The 15,140-nt window shown below is 40.2% G+C and overlaps 1 protein-coding gene across 3 annotated transcripts in view; it reads left to right on the top strand.

The window, feature by feature from the left end:
* The window catches only part of slc5a9 (solute carrier family 5 member 9), a 98,189-nt gene that overhangs the window by 69,464 nt on the left and 13,585 nt on the right, over positions 1 to 15,140 (top strand). For all 3 annotated transcript variants that reach the window (XM_068037167.1, XM_068037166.1, XM_068037165.1), the window contains 6 exons: positions 5,657 to 5,862; positions 8,319 to 8,454; positions 8,831 to 8,938; positions 10,076 to 10,226; positions 12,673 to 12,841; positions 14,333 to 14,548. In XM_068037167.1, coding sequence (XP_067893268.1) covers positions 5,657 to 5,862; positions 8,319 to 8,454; positions 8,831 to 8,938; positions 10,076 to 10,226; positions 12,673 to 12,841; positions 14,333 to 14,548 — 986 coding nt within the window. The remainder of the gene's footprint in view (positions 1 to 5,656; positions 5,863 to 8,318; positions 8,455 to 8,830; positions 8,939 to 10,075; positions 10,227 to 12,672; positions 12,842 to 14,332; positions 14,549 to 15,140) is intronic.

Raw genomic sequence — 15,140 nt, 5'->3', positions numbered from 1 at the left:
TTGCTCGTGGCTCAGGTAATAATCCAGAGATTATTACCTTTTGAGGTTCTGCTTTTTTAATTTAGCCCCTAGCTACTCATACTCTCTATGCAGAACCTCTTTCCTAGTCCTATCTATGTTGTTGGTACCCATGGATCTGCCCTCTCCCACTGCATGTTCCTCTCCAGCTCAGAGCAGATGTCCCAAACCCTGGCACCTGGCAAGCAACACCACCTTCTGGACTCTTGTTCTTGGCTGCAGAGAATGGTGTCTATCCCCCTGACTGTACTGTTCCCTGCTACCACTGCATTCCTATTTACTCCCCCCTCCTGAATGGCTTCCTGTACCATGGTGCCACGGTCAGTTTGCTCATCCACCCTGCAGCCCCGGCTCTCATCCATATAAGCTGAAAGAACCTCAAGCCTGTTGGAAAATTGCAAGGGCTGGGGCTCCTCCACTTCTGCCTTCTCGATCCCCTTACCTGCCATACTTTCGGTCACATCCTCCCGTCCCTGACCATTGACCAAATCAGAAGACCCTATTCTATGGGGTGTGACTTCTGGAACAAAGTGTCCAGGTAACTTTTCCCCTCCCTGATGCATCACAGTGTCTGTCGCTCGGCCTCCAGCTCATTGACTCTGAGCCAAAGCTCCTCGAGCTGTGGACACTTACTGCAGACGTGGTTGCTATGAATCACACTTGTGTCCACGAGCTCCCATCTACTGCAGCTGCAACATATCAACTGCCCTGTCATCCTTATTGTGTTTTAAAGACCTAATTAATTATTTAGTTAATTAACTTTTTTATTACTGCCTCTCCTCACCAGCATTTACTGCACTAATTTAAACCTTGGTAATACAATAAACTTTACCACTTAAAAATAAAACAGAACAGTAGACTCACCAACTTCTTACTTCCCTCTGCTTGCCTGCCTTGATTAATTATAAGGCAGCAACATAAATTTTAATTTTACATGTTTTTAATTTCCAGCTATTTACACATACACCCTAATAGCAATGTACTAACCTAGATATTTACAGATACTCCCTAACAGCAGTTACTCATGAACCAGTCAACTTACAGCTTTCCTGTGATGTCACTTCTCACTCAAATTTTTAAAGTTGAAAAAGACTTCGCAAAACTTAATAGAATGCACCTTATCACGTCTTGTGTAGATATCCCAAAACTCTTCACAGCAAATTAATTCCTATCACATATAGGCAAACATAGCAGACAATTTACATACAGCAAGATCCCATAATCTGCCATTGCCATGAATAATAAGTTAACCAGACTACTTAAGGTGGAAGAAATGTTAACTAAAGACAGCTGAACTCCTTTCTCTTCAAAAAGTGCCATGGGATCTGTTATATCCATCCGAACACAAGAAATAGGAGCAGGAGTAGACCATATGGCCCATTGAGCCTGCTCCGCCATTCAATACTCCATTTTCTGCCTGCTTGTCATATTCCTTGATTCCCTGAGAGACCAAAAATTTGTCTGTGCCAGCCTTAAATGTATTTAACGATGGAACATTCACAATGCTCTGGGGCAGAGAATTCCAAAGATTCACAACCCTTTGAGTGAAGTAATTTCTCCTCATCTCAGTTAGATTCCCCAACCAGCAGAAACAATCTCTCAGTGTCTACCCTATGCAGCCCCTTCAGAATCTTGTATTCAATGCGATCGCCTCTCATTCTTCTAAACTCCAGAGAATATAAGCCCAATTTACTCAGCCTCTCATCCCAGGGACCAATTTAGTGAACCTTTGTTGTACCGCCTCTAGTGCAAGTATATCCTTTCATAAATGTGGAGACCAAAACTGCACATAGTACTCCAGATGTTGTCTCACCAAAACCCTGTACAATTGTAGCAAGTGTTCCAACCGGGTGAGGAAGAGTCTCAGGCTCCCGTCTGGCCCCTTTTCTGGTTTGGCCATAACAGGGTTTAACTTTTAAAACATGGTGTTTTTAGCTTCACCTCAGTGAGTCCTTGCTTACTGCTCTCTAATTGTAATTGTAAATGAACCAATCAGACAGGCTTTCTTGGGTTTAAACAAGAAAGGTGTAAGCTTATTAGCCATAACAATCTAACTCAGTTAAAGTTACTAAAAATATGCAAGGCAACCATGCTGGCATGCATACGTGATAAATGCGCACACAGAGGAGGAGAAAGAATTTAGGGGGGGTGGGTGGTTTGGAGTAGTAAATGGAATTCAGTTACTGTCTTTGGTTTTGGATGTAAAGACCTTGATTGGAGTCAAGCCTTGCAGTTCTCGCTGGGGCCCAGTGCACACTTTCAAACCTGTTTCATTGGTACCAGAAGGCTAAAGGGGTCCTCTGTCTTGAGGCTTAAGTTGCTTCCATGGGTCCCTGGAACTTTGCTGGAGAGAGAGAGACAGGGAAAGAGCGGTGCTTTCTTCTTGAAGTTCAATTGCAGTCTGCCCAAGCCTTTCTGTGAGGCACAATTCAATCAATTCCCAGGTTGGCCAGCAGGTTAATTATGTGACCAACTCTTTGTTTGAAACAGCATTGTCTACGAGGTTTGTTGATTTCAAAAGTTCTCCAGTCACACTCAATGGGGGGAGGGGTGGAGTGCTGGCCCTTACACAGACAATGGCTCTCAATGTCTTTTGATCATCTCTATTGACAAAACACATCTCACGAATTGATTCAGGGAGCATTTCCATTGTCTCGCTATTCAACTGTCTCTCAGAATGCAAATGTGCAGCCATGTTTTCAGCCATTCAGCTCCGTGGTCTTTTTAAACAAGTTATGTTCAATGTCCAGTGAAAGTTCAAATAGTGTTCCATATGACGGAATTAATATATTTCCATTTTGCCGTTGTGGTTCCCATCACACAAGACTACTTTATTCCTGTACTCCAAACCTCTTGCAATAAAGGCCAACATGCCATTTGCCTTCTGAATTACTTGCTGTACCTGCATGCTTTCTCCTTTCCTTGTACAAACACATCCAAGTCTCTTTGAGCATCAACACTTACAAGTTTCACAACTTTGAAAAAATATTCTGCTTTTCTATTCTTATGACCAAAGTGAATAACTTCACACTTCCCTACCTTATACTCCATCTTGTTGTCCACTCATTTAACCTGTGTATATCTCTTTGCAGCCTCTCCCCACAGCTTACCTTTCCACCTACCTTTGTATCATCAGCAAACTTAGATACATTACTCTCTGTCTCTTCATCTAAGTCATTAATATAGATTATAAACAGCTGAGGCCCCAGCACTGATCCTTGAGACACTCCAGTATTCACTGCCTGCCAGCTTGATATTACCCCCAACTCCATGAGCCCTTATCTTGCCTATTCACCTTTTGTGTGGCACCTTATCGAATGCTGTTTGGAAATACAGGTATACTACATCTACTGGTTCCCCTTTATCTACCCTACTCAAAAAACTCTAATAAATTTGTCAAACCCTTTAGTAAAACCATGTTGACTTGTTCTAATCATACTGTGCTTTACTAAGTGCATTGTTAAGACTTCCTTGATAATAAATCCCAGCATTTTCCTAACAAGCGATGTTAGGCTAACTGGCCTGTAGTTCACTGTTTACTCTCTGCCAACTTTCTTGAAAAGTGGTGTAACATTTGTCAACTTCCAATCTGATAGAACCATTCCCGAATCCAAGGAATTTTGGAAAATCATAGCTGATGCATCCATTATCTCTGCAGCTATCTCTTGTAGAACCCTAGAGTGTAGGCCATCAAATCCCAGGGATTTGACAGATTTAAGTCCCTAAAGTTTCTGCGATATATTTTCTCTGCTGATATGATTTTCCTTAATTTCCTCATTCTTTTTAGCCCCTAGGTTACTGTCGGTTTCTGGTGTGAAACTTGTGTCTTCTACTGTGAAGACAGACACAAAATATTTGTTCAATACCCCTGCCATTTCTTCATTCCCTATGATAATTTCTCCTGCCTCTGCTTCCAAGGGACTAATGTTTACTTTAGCTACTCTCTTTTTATATACCTATAAAACCTCTTACAGTTTGTTTTTATATTACTGGCTAATTTACTCTCATGTTCTATTTTTTCCTTTTTTATCAATATTTTGGTGGCCCTTTGCTGATTTCTAAAACACTCCCAATCCTCAGACTTGCTACTCTTTTTTGTAACATTGTAATCCTTTTCTTTTAATCTAATACTATCCTTAATTTCCTGAGTGAGCCATGGATGAGTCTTTCTTGCTGAGTTTTTGTTTTTCAATAGAATGTATTTTTATTGAACATTTTGAATTGTTTCTTTAAAGGTTTCCCACTGTTCATTTACTGTTGTACCTTTAAGTCCATTTACCCAATTTACCTTAGCTGGTTCTCCTCTCATACCTACATAATCAGCTTTGTTTAATTTTAAGATTCTTGTTTGTGATTTGAGTAAGTCACTTTCAAACTTAACATGGAATTCAATGGTATTATGATCACTATTTCCCAATGGATCTTTTACTAGGACATTACTAATTAATCCTGCTTCATTACACAATACTAGATCTAAGATAGCATTATCCCTTGTCAGTTCCACAATGTAATGCTCCAAGAAACTGTCCTGAAAACATCTTCTAGACCACTGTTGCCAATTTCATTGTCCCAGTCTATGTGAAGATTAAATTCCCCCAAAAGTATTACAATGCCTTTGTGACAAGCTCCAATAATTTCTTCTTTAATGCTTTGTCCAATGGTATATCGACTGTTAGGAGCCCACCAGTGTTTTCTAATTCTTGCTATTCCTAATTTCCATCCATAATGATTCTACTTCATGATCTTCTGAGGCCAGATCCTTTCTCACTAACATCCTTATGTCATCCTTTACTATCAGGGTTACCTCTCCTCCTTTGCCATTCTGTCTGTCTTTCTAAAATATTGTGTACCCTGGAATATTGATTTCCTAACCTTGATCACCTTGTAATGATGTCTCTGTAATGGCGATTAGATCTAAATCGTTTACCTCTATTGGTGCAACTGGTTCATCTGTCTTATTGCAGATGCTTCGCATATTCAGATAAAGAACCTTTTAATTAAATTTTTTTACTTCTATTCCTGCAATGACCTTATTCGCTGATGTACAATTTTTGTACAATTCCCTTCCTGAACAGGCAGATCAGATGCCAGGGCCTTGGTTAAACATGTTATCTGAAAGACAGCATCTTCAACAATGCAGTGTGCCCTGAGTACTGAATTGTCAGTCTAGGTTACTTGCTCAAGTTCTGGAGAGCAGTTTGAACCCATAAGCTTCTGATTCAGAGGTGTGAGTGCTACCAGCTGACTAAGCTAACACATATGTTAAATCTAAGGACTTTTCTGGTGCAGGTTATTCCTGGTTGTTCAAACACTTAGCCAATTTGAAAGCTCCATAACATGGTGACAACAATTCTTAAAACCCTGTAAATTTATATTTTTGAAATGATTAAAGGGACGGAAGCATAATTTCAGGGCAATTATGCCATAGTCCTGAAAGCAGGCACTGCAAGCTGCTGTAGATTTGATAAATTCCCAGAATTGTTACTCCTGTAGTTCATCATGCAAAATATATTAGAGATATTATGTATCATTCTCTTTTACTATAATTTTAATGTCGTTTTCAGGTGAAATTTATGAATGAACTGTAAAAGTCCTCATGGCATGTAGAACTAAAAAATTTATCTTTTTTTGAATTCAGGTTTTAACAAAATTGGTTGGTACTCAGGGTTGGAGGAGAAGTATTTCCAAGCAATTCCCAACATCACTGTAGCAAACACTTCATGTCACATTCCACGTGCTGATGCTTTCCACATGTTTCGAGATCCAGTCACTGGTGACATTCCTTGGCCTGGGCTCATATTTGGTCTCACAGTGCTTGCCACATGGTGTTGGTGCACTGATCAGGTAAACCACATCGCCTGAAAACATCAACATGGAAAATGTAGTAACAGTTGTGAACTTTAAATGATTTACCTTCCGTATGGTTGGCTACCTGACAATTATTGTAGAAGTTAATTATGTTTTTTTTATTATGGACGTCTTAAAACTATATTTTTTCCTTTTTCTAATTTTTCTACCCACCTTTTGTTTTTCCCTTGTTATAGACACTCATACTCATATGTCCATTCATAATACACAGACAAGGAGTTCCCATATTTCTGAGAACATGAGGACTTGCTTAAGTTTGAAGGGAAAAACTGTTGGTTGTGGAATGGGAGCATGTAGTAAACAAACCAAATTCTGCATTGCATTGATCTTCGCACACCTATTCAACTGAACTAAAGTTGCCATTGATGGAGGTCTCAGACTATCCTGTTTGTCCCACTATAGTCTCATTCAGGGTTGTCCAACATACGGCCTGCGGGCCAGAATCTGGCTTGCCAATCGTTTCCATCCGGCTTGCAGATGTAAACTGTTCCCAGGGCCATTCCTCATCCTCACTGTGATTGGAGATGAGAAATTTCCCTTTGTTAGACTGGCTTTTAAACTATTGCACTGTCAGTTTCACAGGTGACAGCTGCTGACATCGGGAACAGCCGTTTCCCAACAGACACAAGGTTTTCTGGCCAGCTTTTTTTTAAGAAAAAAGTCAGAACCTGCCCAAAAACCCCAAGTCTGTTGGGAAACGGCTATTCCTGATGTCATCTATGAAACTGACAGCAATCTTTTTTAAAAGAACTAACCAGCCATCAGCTGAGCATTCCACTCTCTGCAACTGTGTGAGATAGAGTGGGAGAGAGGGAGAGTGGGAACAGAGAGAGAGCGAGAGAGAAAGGGGAACAGAGAGAGTGGGGAGAGAGGTGGGGACAGAGAGAGAGAGACAGAGAGAGGGTGACAGAGAGAGAGAAAGGGGGACAGAGAGAGAGAGAGGGAAACAGACAGGGGGGGCAGAGAGGGAGAGGGGGACAGAGAGAGAGACAGAGAGGGGAGAGAGGGAGGAGAGAGAGTCAAAGAGTCATGTACTTACGGCACAGAAGGAGGCCATTTTGTCCATTAAGCCCATGCCGGCTCTCCACAGAGCTATGCAGTTAGTCCGACTCCCTGGCTCGATCCGCGTAGCCCTGCAAGTCTAATTCTCGCAGGTGGCCATCCAATTTCCTCTTAAAGTTATTGATTGTCTCCCCTTCCACCACCCTTGTGGGCAGCAAGTTCCTTCCAGGTCATTACCACCCGCTGCATAAAAAAGTGCATCCTCATTTCCCCCATGCATCTTTTGCACAAAACTTTCAATCTGTGTCCCCTAGACTGAGAGGGGAGGGGGGAGGGAAGAGAGAATGAGACACACACACAGAGAGTGTGGGGAGAGAGATCAAGGTCTCTCCTGAAAGGTGGACATCTATCCAGAATACTCTGCATCTCTACATCAAATGTGTGGGCAAAGATTGACTACAATGCTAGGTATGTCACTAAATCAGTTTTCAATATAGTGACGAGAAAGTAAGTCAATAAATTATTCTTCTCATTTAAAGCTTCTTCACAAAAATGCACATTTGTTATTGTTTTTATTAATAAGATACATTTTTAATGCTTTTATCTTTTGAAATTTGTTCACCAGCCCCCCAGGCCGAGCAAAAATCACAATGCAACCCTCCGCCTGAAAAGGTTGGACAACCCTGGTCTAATTATTAGGCTAGAAATTATTGTTGGTGATAATAGCAGATGAATGCTGAATGAATTTGCATTACATTTCTATGTTACTTTAACAAGCATACATTAGCCATGTTAAGCATTTACTCACTATTATTACCACCAATAATTGCTAGCCTACTGGCACTGAAATTAAGCTGCGGGATGCTAACATGCAAATGGTTACTTTGTGCATCTGTCATTTTTCTATTTTTATCTTAGTGGAAATGGTAATCATTTAAAATAAATAAATTAGTGCCTCCAACAACAACAACAGAGGAATTTCAAACAACCATTCAGAGTTTTATGTTGATATTCCACAGTGTAAGTTCAGGACCCCATTATGTTATTGTTTGCTGTATCTGCCTTCAGGACTATTATAGAAATAAAGCTTTCTAACGGTCAATTCAGTTAGATTTCATAAGACATTTGACATTCTCTACACAATTGATTGTGCCTCCATGAATTGCTTTGGGGCTTGTATTCTATGTTAAATATGCCAGGGGCTATTTTTGAAGTGGGATGCACAGTTGGTGGAGTGGCTGCTTTGCCTGCCTGTTCTATTTGGTATGTGACTGCCTATTTTTCAGACAGGGATGAGGTGGCTGGCAGTTGAAAATCACCTCTACTATAATAAATGCTGTTGCTGTTCTTAGTAGACTGTAAAAGAGATGATAATTTTAAGACACCTTTTGAAATGATTTCATCTATTTGCGGTTGTCTCTTTTAAATAGGTAATAGTACAGAGGTCCCTTTCAGCGAAAAATCTTTCTCATGCTAAAGGAGGATCAGTTTTGGGAGGTTACCTGAAGATGTTGCCTATGTTCTTTGTTGTTTTTCCAGGCATGATTAGTAGAGCACTGTATCCAGGTGTGTACAAAATTGGTGCGAATGTGTTTCAAAGGAACAGGAGGCTTTGCTGTGAAGCCATTATTCAAGCAAACTTGCTTTGCATAGAATGGTCAATTAAGTATTTAAATGTTCTCACGACATTTATGTAATTGATCTATATTAGTAAAGTGATAGTGTGATAAATAACAATGCTTTCATTTGATCCAAAATAGAAAGGAAGTCCTAAATCAGTAAGTTCTGTGAAAATAGCGCACCTGTGGATAGTTGACAAATTCAGAATTGAGGGTTACATTTATGTTGTAAATTGTTTTAACGGTTAAAGAATGTATTTACCTGAATTGTACAATTACTGACTTTGTTTTCTTTGGTATAAATTTAATTTTAATATTTCCAGATCAGGTGGGCTGTGTGGATCCTGATGTCTGTGAGTCAGTCTGTGGAGCCAGAGTAGGATGTTCAAATATTGCATACCCCAAACTGGTAATGGAACTTATGCCTGTCGGTGAGCCTGTGCATTTATTATCTTTTAGTTTCAGAAGTTTATATTTATGAACAACAAGACTATTCTTTGTTCCCTTTTCTACTGCTTGGTGTACATTGTCTTTCACTGGACCTATCCATGAGCAAGATTGTTGAAACTGTCAACTATTGTTACTAATTCATGGTTAATTTATTTCATATTGTATTTCTATAGGTTATTGCCTTCCACCTTCTGGTTATACACCATGCGAACAAGCTGCTGATTTTCCAGCAGAAATCAGGCAGTCCAATGTAGCTCTGTAGCTCACTGTGAGACAAGTGACAAAGTGTGACTTACCTTTCCTTTTTCTCCACTTAGGGAGCTGCCTAGCCTCCACTCAGACTCTTTCCGTGGGTGTGGAACTGACAAAATCATTGCATTCCAAATGGGAAGATTTTGTTTTTATTTGGGAAATCTTAATAGGATTCATTAATTTTCTGTAAACTTCAAAATCAAGTACAAAGGTCCTAAAAATCAGGAACAAGTGACCTAAACCAGAGATTCATTAGGGTGAATTTTAACTCCCTCTGCCCTGTGAAAATGGGGTGGACCAGGTATTAAAATGGAGCTGGATAATTTCCTCCTCTATTCCACCCTGCAGCTATTTCAATGCTTTTTATTTGGATGGCTGAGGTGCCCATCTAAGTCAGCTTATCCATATAGGGGCCTTGTACATTTGTGCAATGAGTAGCGCTGCTTCAAATTTTGGCGAATGTAGAAATTCACCTTCAAAATAAGGTCCAATTACTGCTCCTATACATAGCACTGCCTATCAATCTACTACAGCCTCACAAATCTCACACACAGAAATAAGAAAAAGAAGAATACAAACTTAATGACTTAGACTGGCGCATTGCTGATTTTTGGGGTCATTGATAACAACCCACAAATTCCTGCATGTAGATAATGTCTTATTTAAAACTGTAATTATATGATTTAATCCCTTCCACTTTGAAGTTGCTGAAAAAGATTATGATTGGTATCAACTTACATTATAAGGATCTATGGGTTTCAAGCTAGAAGTTCTGGATGTTGGCTGCCTTTTCCCTTCTCCATACACAAAAAATGACTTTATCTTAAATATGATTTCTTTTAACTTCTTTGTTTATTTTGGACCAGGCCTGAGAGGGTTGATGATAGCAGTATTGATGGCTGCTTTAATGAGTTCGCTCACCTCAATCTTTAACAGCAGCAGCACACTCTTCACCCTGGATATCTGGCAGCGAATCCGCAGAAACGCCACTGAGCAGGAGCTGATGATTGTTGGCAGGTAGCTTCACATTTCAACAAGACTGATAAACAAAAAAGAATTTACAGGGGAATATTTTTGTTTCTTTTTGCCCCACCTTTTGGTAGTGGAACAAGAATTAAGAATCACCAGCGTACCACTCCCTTGGAGGTTCATGTGTTGTGTGTTTTGGTTGAGCCTAGATTTAGATGGCCATGCTCCTGCTGAAACCAGGTGGGAGCTTCATTACCAGATCCAAAAGGGCACGTGTGGAAGGTCCCCAGGGGTGTGCTTGACACTGAAGGATAAATTTTCAACTTGCCACCCAGGAGCAAAATTGTCTTTTCTGATAGGCCGCCCATTATAGAAACCACCAGATTTTCATTTCCAGCTGAAGTATGCTGGGTTGTTTTGCTACAAGAGGGGTGCTCTGTTCTCTTACATCCTCATTTATGTCCCAACATCTGTAGAGAGAGGTTAGGAAACCTCACTTTGCCAAACCTTCATTGGTAGAGGCTCCTCTTTTCCAATGGCTGCCGTGTCACCAATTGTGTCAGTTGCATCACAATAAGATGTGAATGCCTATCTAACCTTTGTGCTGCAAGGCTCTTGAGGAGATTTACATGGTATTGCATAAAAAAGGGCATGCCAGGGTGATCAGGAACAACATTGCTCATTTTGCTGCACCTGCCAAGATGTGGGCTCTGAAAAACTTACCTGGGAATGATTCTCGTAACCTACCTTGTCAATGGCCAGATGAGCAGAGTATTGAGCTATACCATCTGGTGCAAGGACAGCAGGGTGACTATGCAGCTTATAGCTTGTACATATGCAGGGACAATAATGGTCAGCTGTGCCCTGAAACTTGTCTTCAGTTTCTTGTCGGCATGCTGACCTACAAGAAACTGGTGTTGTAGATGGGAACAGGCTCATGGTGGCCTGGAGAAATTGGAACTAGCATGCACTATGCATGCTTTCCCTATTCCACTGGGCAGAAACCCAAAGCTACATCTGAGTCTGAAACATTAGGCCCCTGATTTATATATATACTAATGAGACTCACCTCTTTTAGGAGGGAATACTGGCCACCTATTTCAAAGCCCTTCCAAAATTGGAGCAGGTGTGAAAACAGTGGGAAGTTGGCAAAGTGGTTTATTTTTATGAGTGGCATCTCACTACCAGACCCTTTTTAAAAAAAATTGTGAACAGAGTGGTTGTGAGATTAAAATCAGCCCACTAGTTATATTACAGAGTTTAAATTGAAGTGATACAGTACCACATTGTAGGCAGAATGCAAACTTCAGCATAACTTGGTTATAGAATGAAACTTCCTGTTGCGTAGATCTCAGAGTAAGTGTGCCTGTGGTGGGGAGAGAGACAGGGAGGAAATTGAATACATCTAGTGAGGATCTACCTGCTAACACCCCAAAGAAAACTACATGTCTCATAGTTTACACATGCAGCCTATGATGTTTTCTCTTCATTTCAAACTTATTTTAAATCTTTTGACCATTTTCTACATTAAATTGTATTTGTAGATTAATGTTCTTCTTCTGGTTTACACACATGCAGTTCTTGCGAGTAGCTTCTGTTCATATAGGATGTTCTGAGCACACCCAGTCTGACACATTTGAAGCACAGCTCATGATGTTGCTCTAACTTATAGCAGCTATTAGTCACATGCTCATATACTTATCTCTGTCTTTTGCATACTGCATACTACTTCCACTGTTTAGCATGTATGAAATCCTGTTGTTGCTTCACCAGGTTGGCACCACATGTTCAGGTATGCTTGGTGCTACTCCCGAAGACAGCTTTTGTTCCCTATTTGGCAATAGTGAACTGTTTGGATTTTTATGACTATCCAACTGCTTCATGGTTGCTTTATTGATGCCAGCTTTCATTCCAGATTTATTTATTTTAACTGAATTCAAATTCTCAATATCTCTTCAACCAAGCTTTTGGCTGCTCTTAATCTTTCCTTTATTGGCTTGGTATCAATTTTCCACATGCTTAATCTGTGAAATGCCTTGTGATTTTTTTTCTTACTTTCTAAAAGGAGGGCATTGTTATCCATCCTTCACTCTGCTTAATATGATTGTTTAGGGATGCATGGAGAATTATTTGTCCAACTGTTACGCAAAAGGAAAGGCATGCATCTTTTAGTTTTCAAAAACTCCATAACTACAGGAATGAGAAGCATTTATTTAGTAACTGGTTTACTCCACTGTCTAGTTTGCTTGTAACAATAAAATTATCTCGTGAGTGCTTTTGCTATTATAGGAAAATGTCAATAAATAAAGAAGGTGATTGATGGACAGACACGAATTAGCACAGAGACCTTGCCTTATGGAACCCCTGACCTATGCAGAAGATGTGCCTGAATGTTGTTTCCCATTATTTATCATGGTAATCCTACCCAGCAGGGGAAATAATACATTTTAATTACTCTTCTCACACATCTGCATTAATTTCTTTCTTTTGGCAGGATATTTATTATTTTCCTAGTTGCCATCAGTATAGTGTGGATCCCTATTATCCAGACAGCTAACAGTGGCAAGCTCTTTGACTACATTCAGTCGATTACCAGTTACTTAGCACCGCCGATCACAGCACTTTTTATTATGGCAGTATTCTGGAAGCGAGTCAATGAGCCGGTAAGAACAAGTACCGATGAGAGCTGTTACTGTCATTTAATACCCCATTAATATCTAATCTGCTGAAACTAGCCTCAAATCTTTATGGATGATGTCTTTCAAAATATATAAATGCAAGCACTTTTGCAAAAGATTGATTCAAAAATAATCCACGCTGCTGGAGGGGCACTTTTCTTTCAGCCGACGAGTACTGTAATTAAAATGGTCCCAAATCAGCAGTGTCCCCACACCACTGGCTGGGATACAATCCCACAGGTTCTGACAGCTCTTCAGTAATTCAGCCAAGTGGCCATTCTTCAGATACAAGTATAGGCATTATTGGAAGGATATTTGATGTACAGTTATTACCGTCCAGCCCAGTTCTGTTTTTATCCATCTTCTACGAGTACATATTTTCCAATAGCTGTCACTGAAAAAGTTATCAGGCCCTGGCTGTTTTTAACCACTCTAGCCTGCTGACACTGAGCCTAACTGTGGTGTTACAACATAGTGGCATCAGTTGAAATCATAGATCCTTTATCCAATTTCTCTGTTATATGCTGTTAATTTCTAAGTAGGCAGAATAGTATCTAAAAAACATGGTCTTTAAAGCAGCTTAGATTACATACAGAACAGCTAAAAGACTTTCTTGTGGGTAATTAAAAGCATAGGTATTACTATTGTTTATCTATGACATAGCCTAACACACGCAGACCTATGCTAGCACTAGGCTTTCTGCCACAGAATTATGCAGAAGATTCAATATCTGGTGTATCGTATCTTCAGTGACACAGTGGATTGACAATATTAGTGCAAGTAGCATCAAAAAGGATAGACATGAGTACAGCAAAGTTCAGGAACATTGACTTAAAGCCCTTGTTATTTACTTATTTTATTTAGAGAAACAGGCACTGAAACAGGCCCTTCGGCCCACTGAGTCTGTGCTGACCATCAACCACCCATTTATCCTAATCCTACATTAATCCCATATTCCTACCACGTCCCCACCTTCCCTCAACTCCCCTACCTATACTAGGGGCAATTTATAATGGCCAGTTTACCTATCAACCAGCAAGTCTTTGGCTGTGGGAGGAAACCGGAGCACCCAGCGAAAACCCACACGGTCACAGGGAGAACTTGCAAAGTCCGCAAAAGCAGTACCCAGAATCTAACCCGGGTCACTGGAGCTGTGAGGCTGTGGTGCTAGCCACTGTGCCACCCCTTTTCTGGCCTGCAAAACAGGAAAATTCCTATTTGGAACTAAAGTGGCAGATTAATAACACCATGGTGGGTTGTCTACAGCTGCATTCCTTGCATAAAAGATTTTGGCATGGTTATCACACATAAAAAGAGTTACATTTTTACACTGTAGGTTATTCTAGACTACACCCCTAAAGGAACTCTTACCTAGTGACTGACAACATAAGGACTGTAAATGTTATGCCTGGATTATGAATTGTCTTTGCTGGGAATTATGTATTAAAAGCAGTGGAACTTTGTTTTATATCGCAGGGTGCTTTCTGGGGCCTGATAGTAGGACTGGCTGTGGGTCTTGTTCGAATGATCATGGAGTTTGTTTATGGAGCGCCATCATGTGGTGAAGAAGATAAAAGGCCTGCCGTCCTCAAGGACGTGCACTACCTTTACTTTGCTTTGATTCTATGTGGAATAAGTGCAGTTGTTATCACTGTCGTCAGCCTAATAACTCCAGCAATCGAGGAAGAAAATGTAAGTAACAGGCAATCCTGCATTTCATTAACCCTTTGGAGAAACTGCATCTTTTTTATTTTAGTGTGTATATAAAATTGGCTTTTCCATTACTGGCGAGTATCCAAGCTCTTAGCTGAAACACTCTTTAGGTTTTTCTTGAAAGGAATTTGAACTTATTGTTCATAAAATCTATTTATGCAATACTTGCAGCCATGGACTAATCTTGTTATTTCATTTTTAGCTTGTAGTCTTCCTATCTCCCATTCTACTGGCTTTTAAAACATAACTCTGTCATCAGCTAACCACTATTTCTTGATTGATCTCCTGTTCTACATTCCTAACCTTGGTGTCCATCATTTTGAGCCTACACTTTGATTTCTCTATTAGGAGAAAACCAATCTGTTTTGCATATGTGAGAGATAACACAATGATCAGGACAACCTATATGAATCTTTGGAATTCTTTACCCTTGAGGCCTGTGTATGCTTAGTCCTGGACTATATTCCAGACTGAGATCGATAGATCTTTGGGCACTACGGAATGAAGGCATATGGAGATAGGGTGGGAAGGTGGAGTCGAGGTAGAAGATCACCCATGATCTTACTGAATG

The sequence above is a fragment of the Heterodontus francisci genome, chromosome 8 (genome assembly GCF_036365525.1).
Source record: "Heterodontus francisci isolate sHetFra1 chromosome 8, sHetFra1.hap1, whole genome shotgun sequence".
NCBI lineage: Eukaryota > Metazoa > Chordata > Chondrichthyes > Heterodontiformes > Heterodontidae > Heterodontus > Heterodontus francisci.
This window is presented reverse-complemented; position numbering and strand designations above follow the sequence as displayed.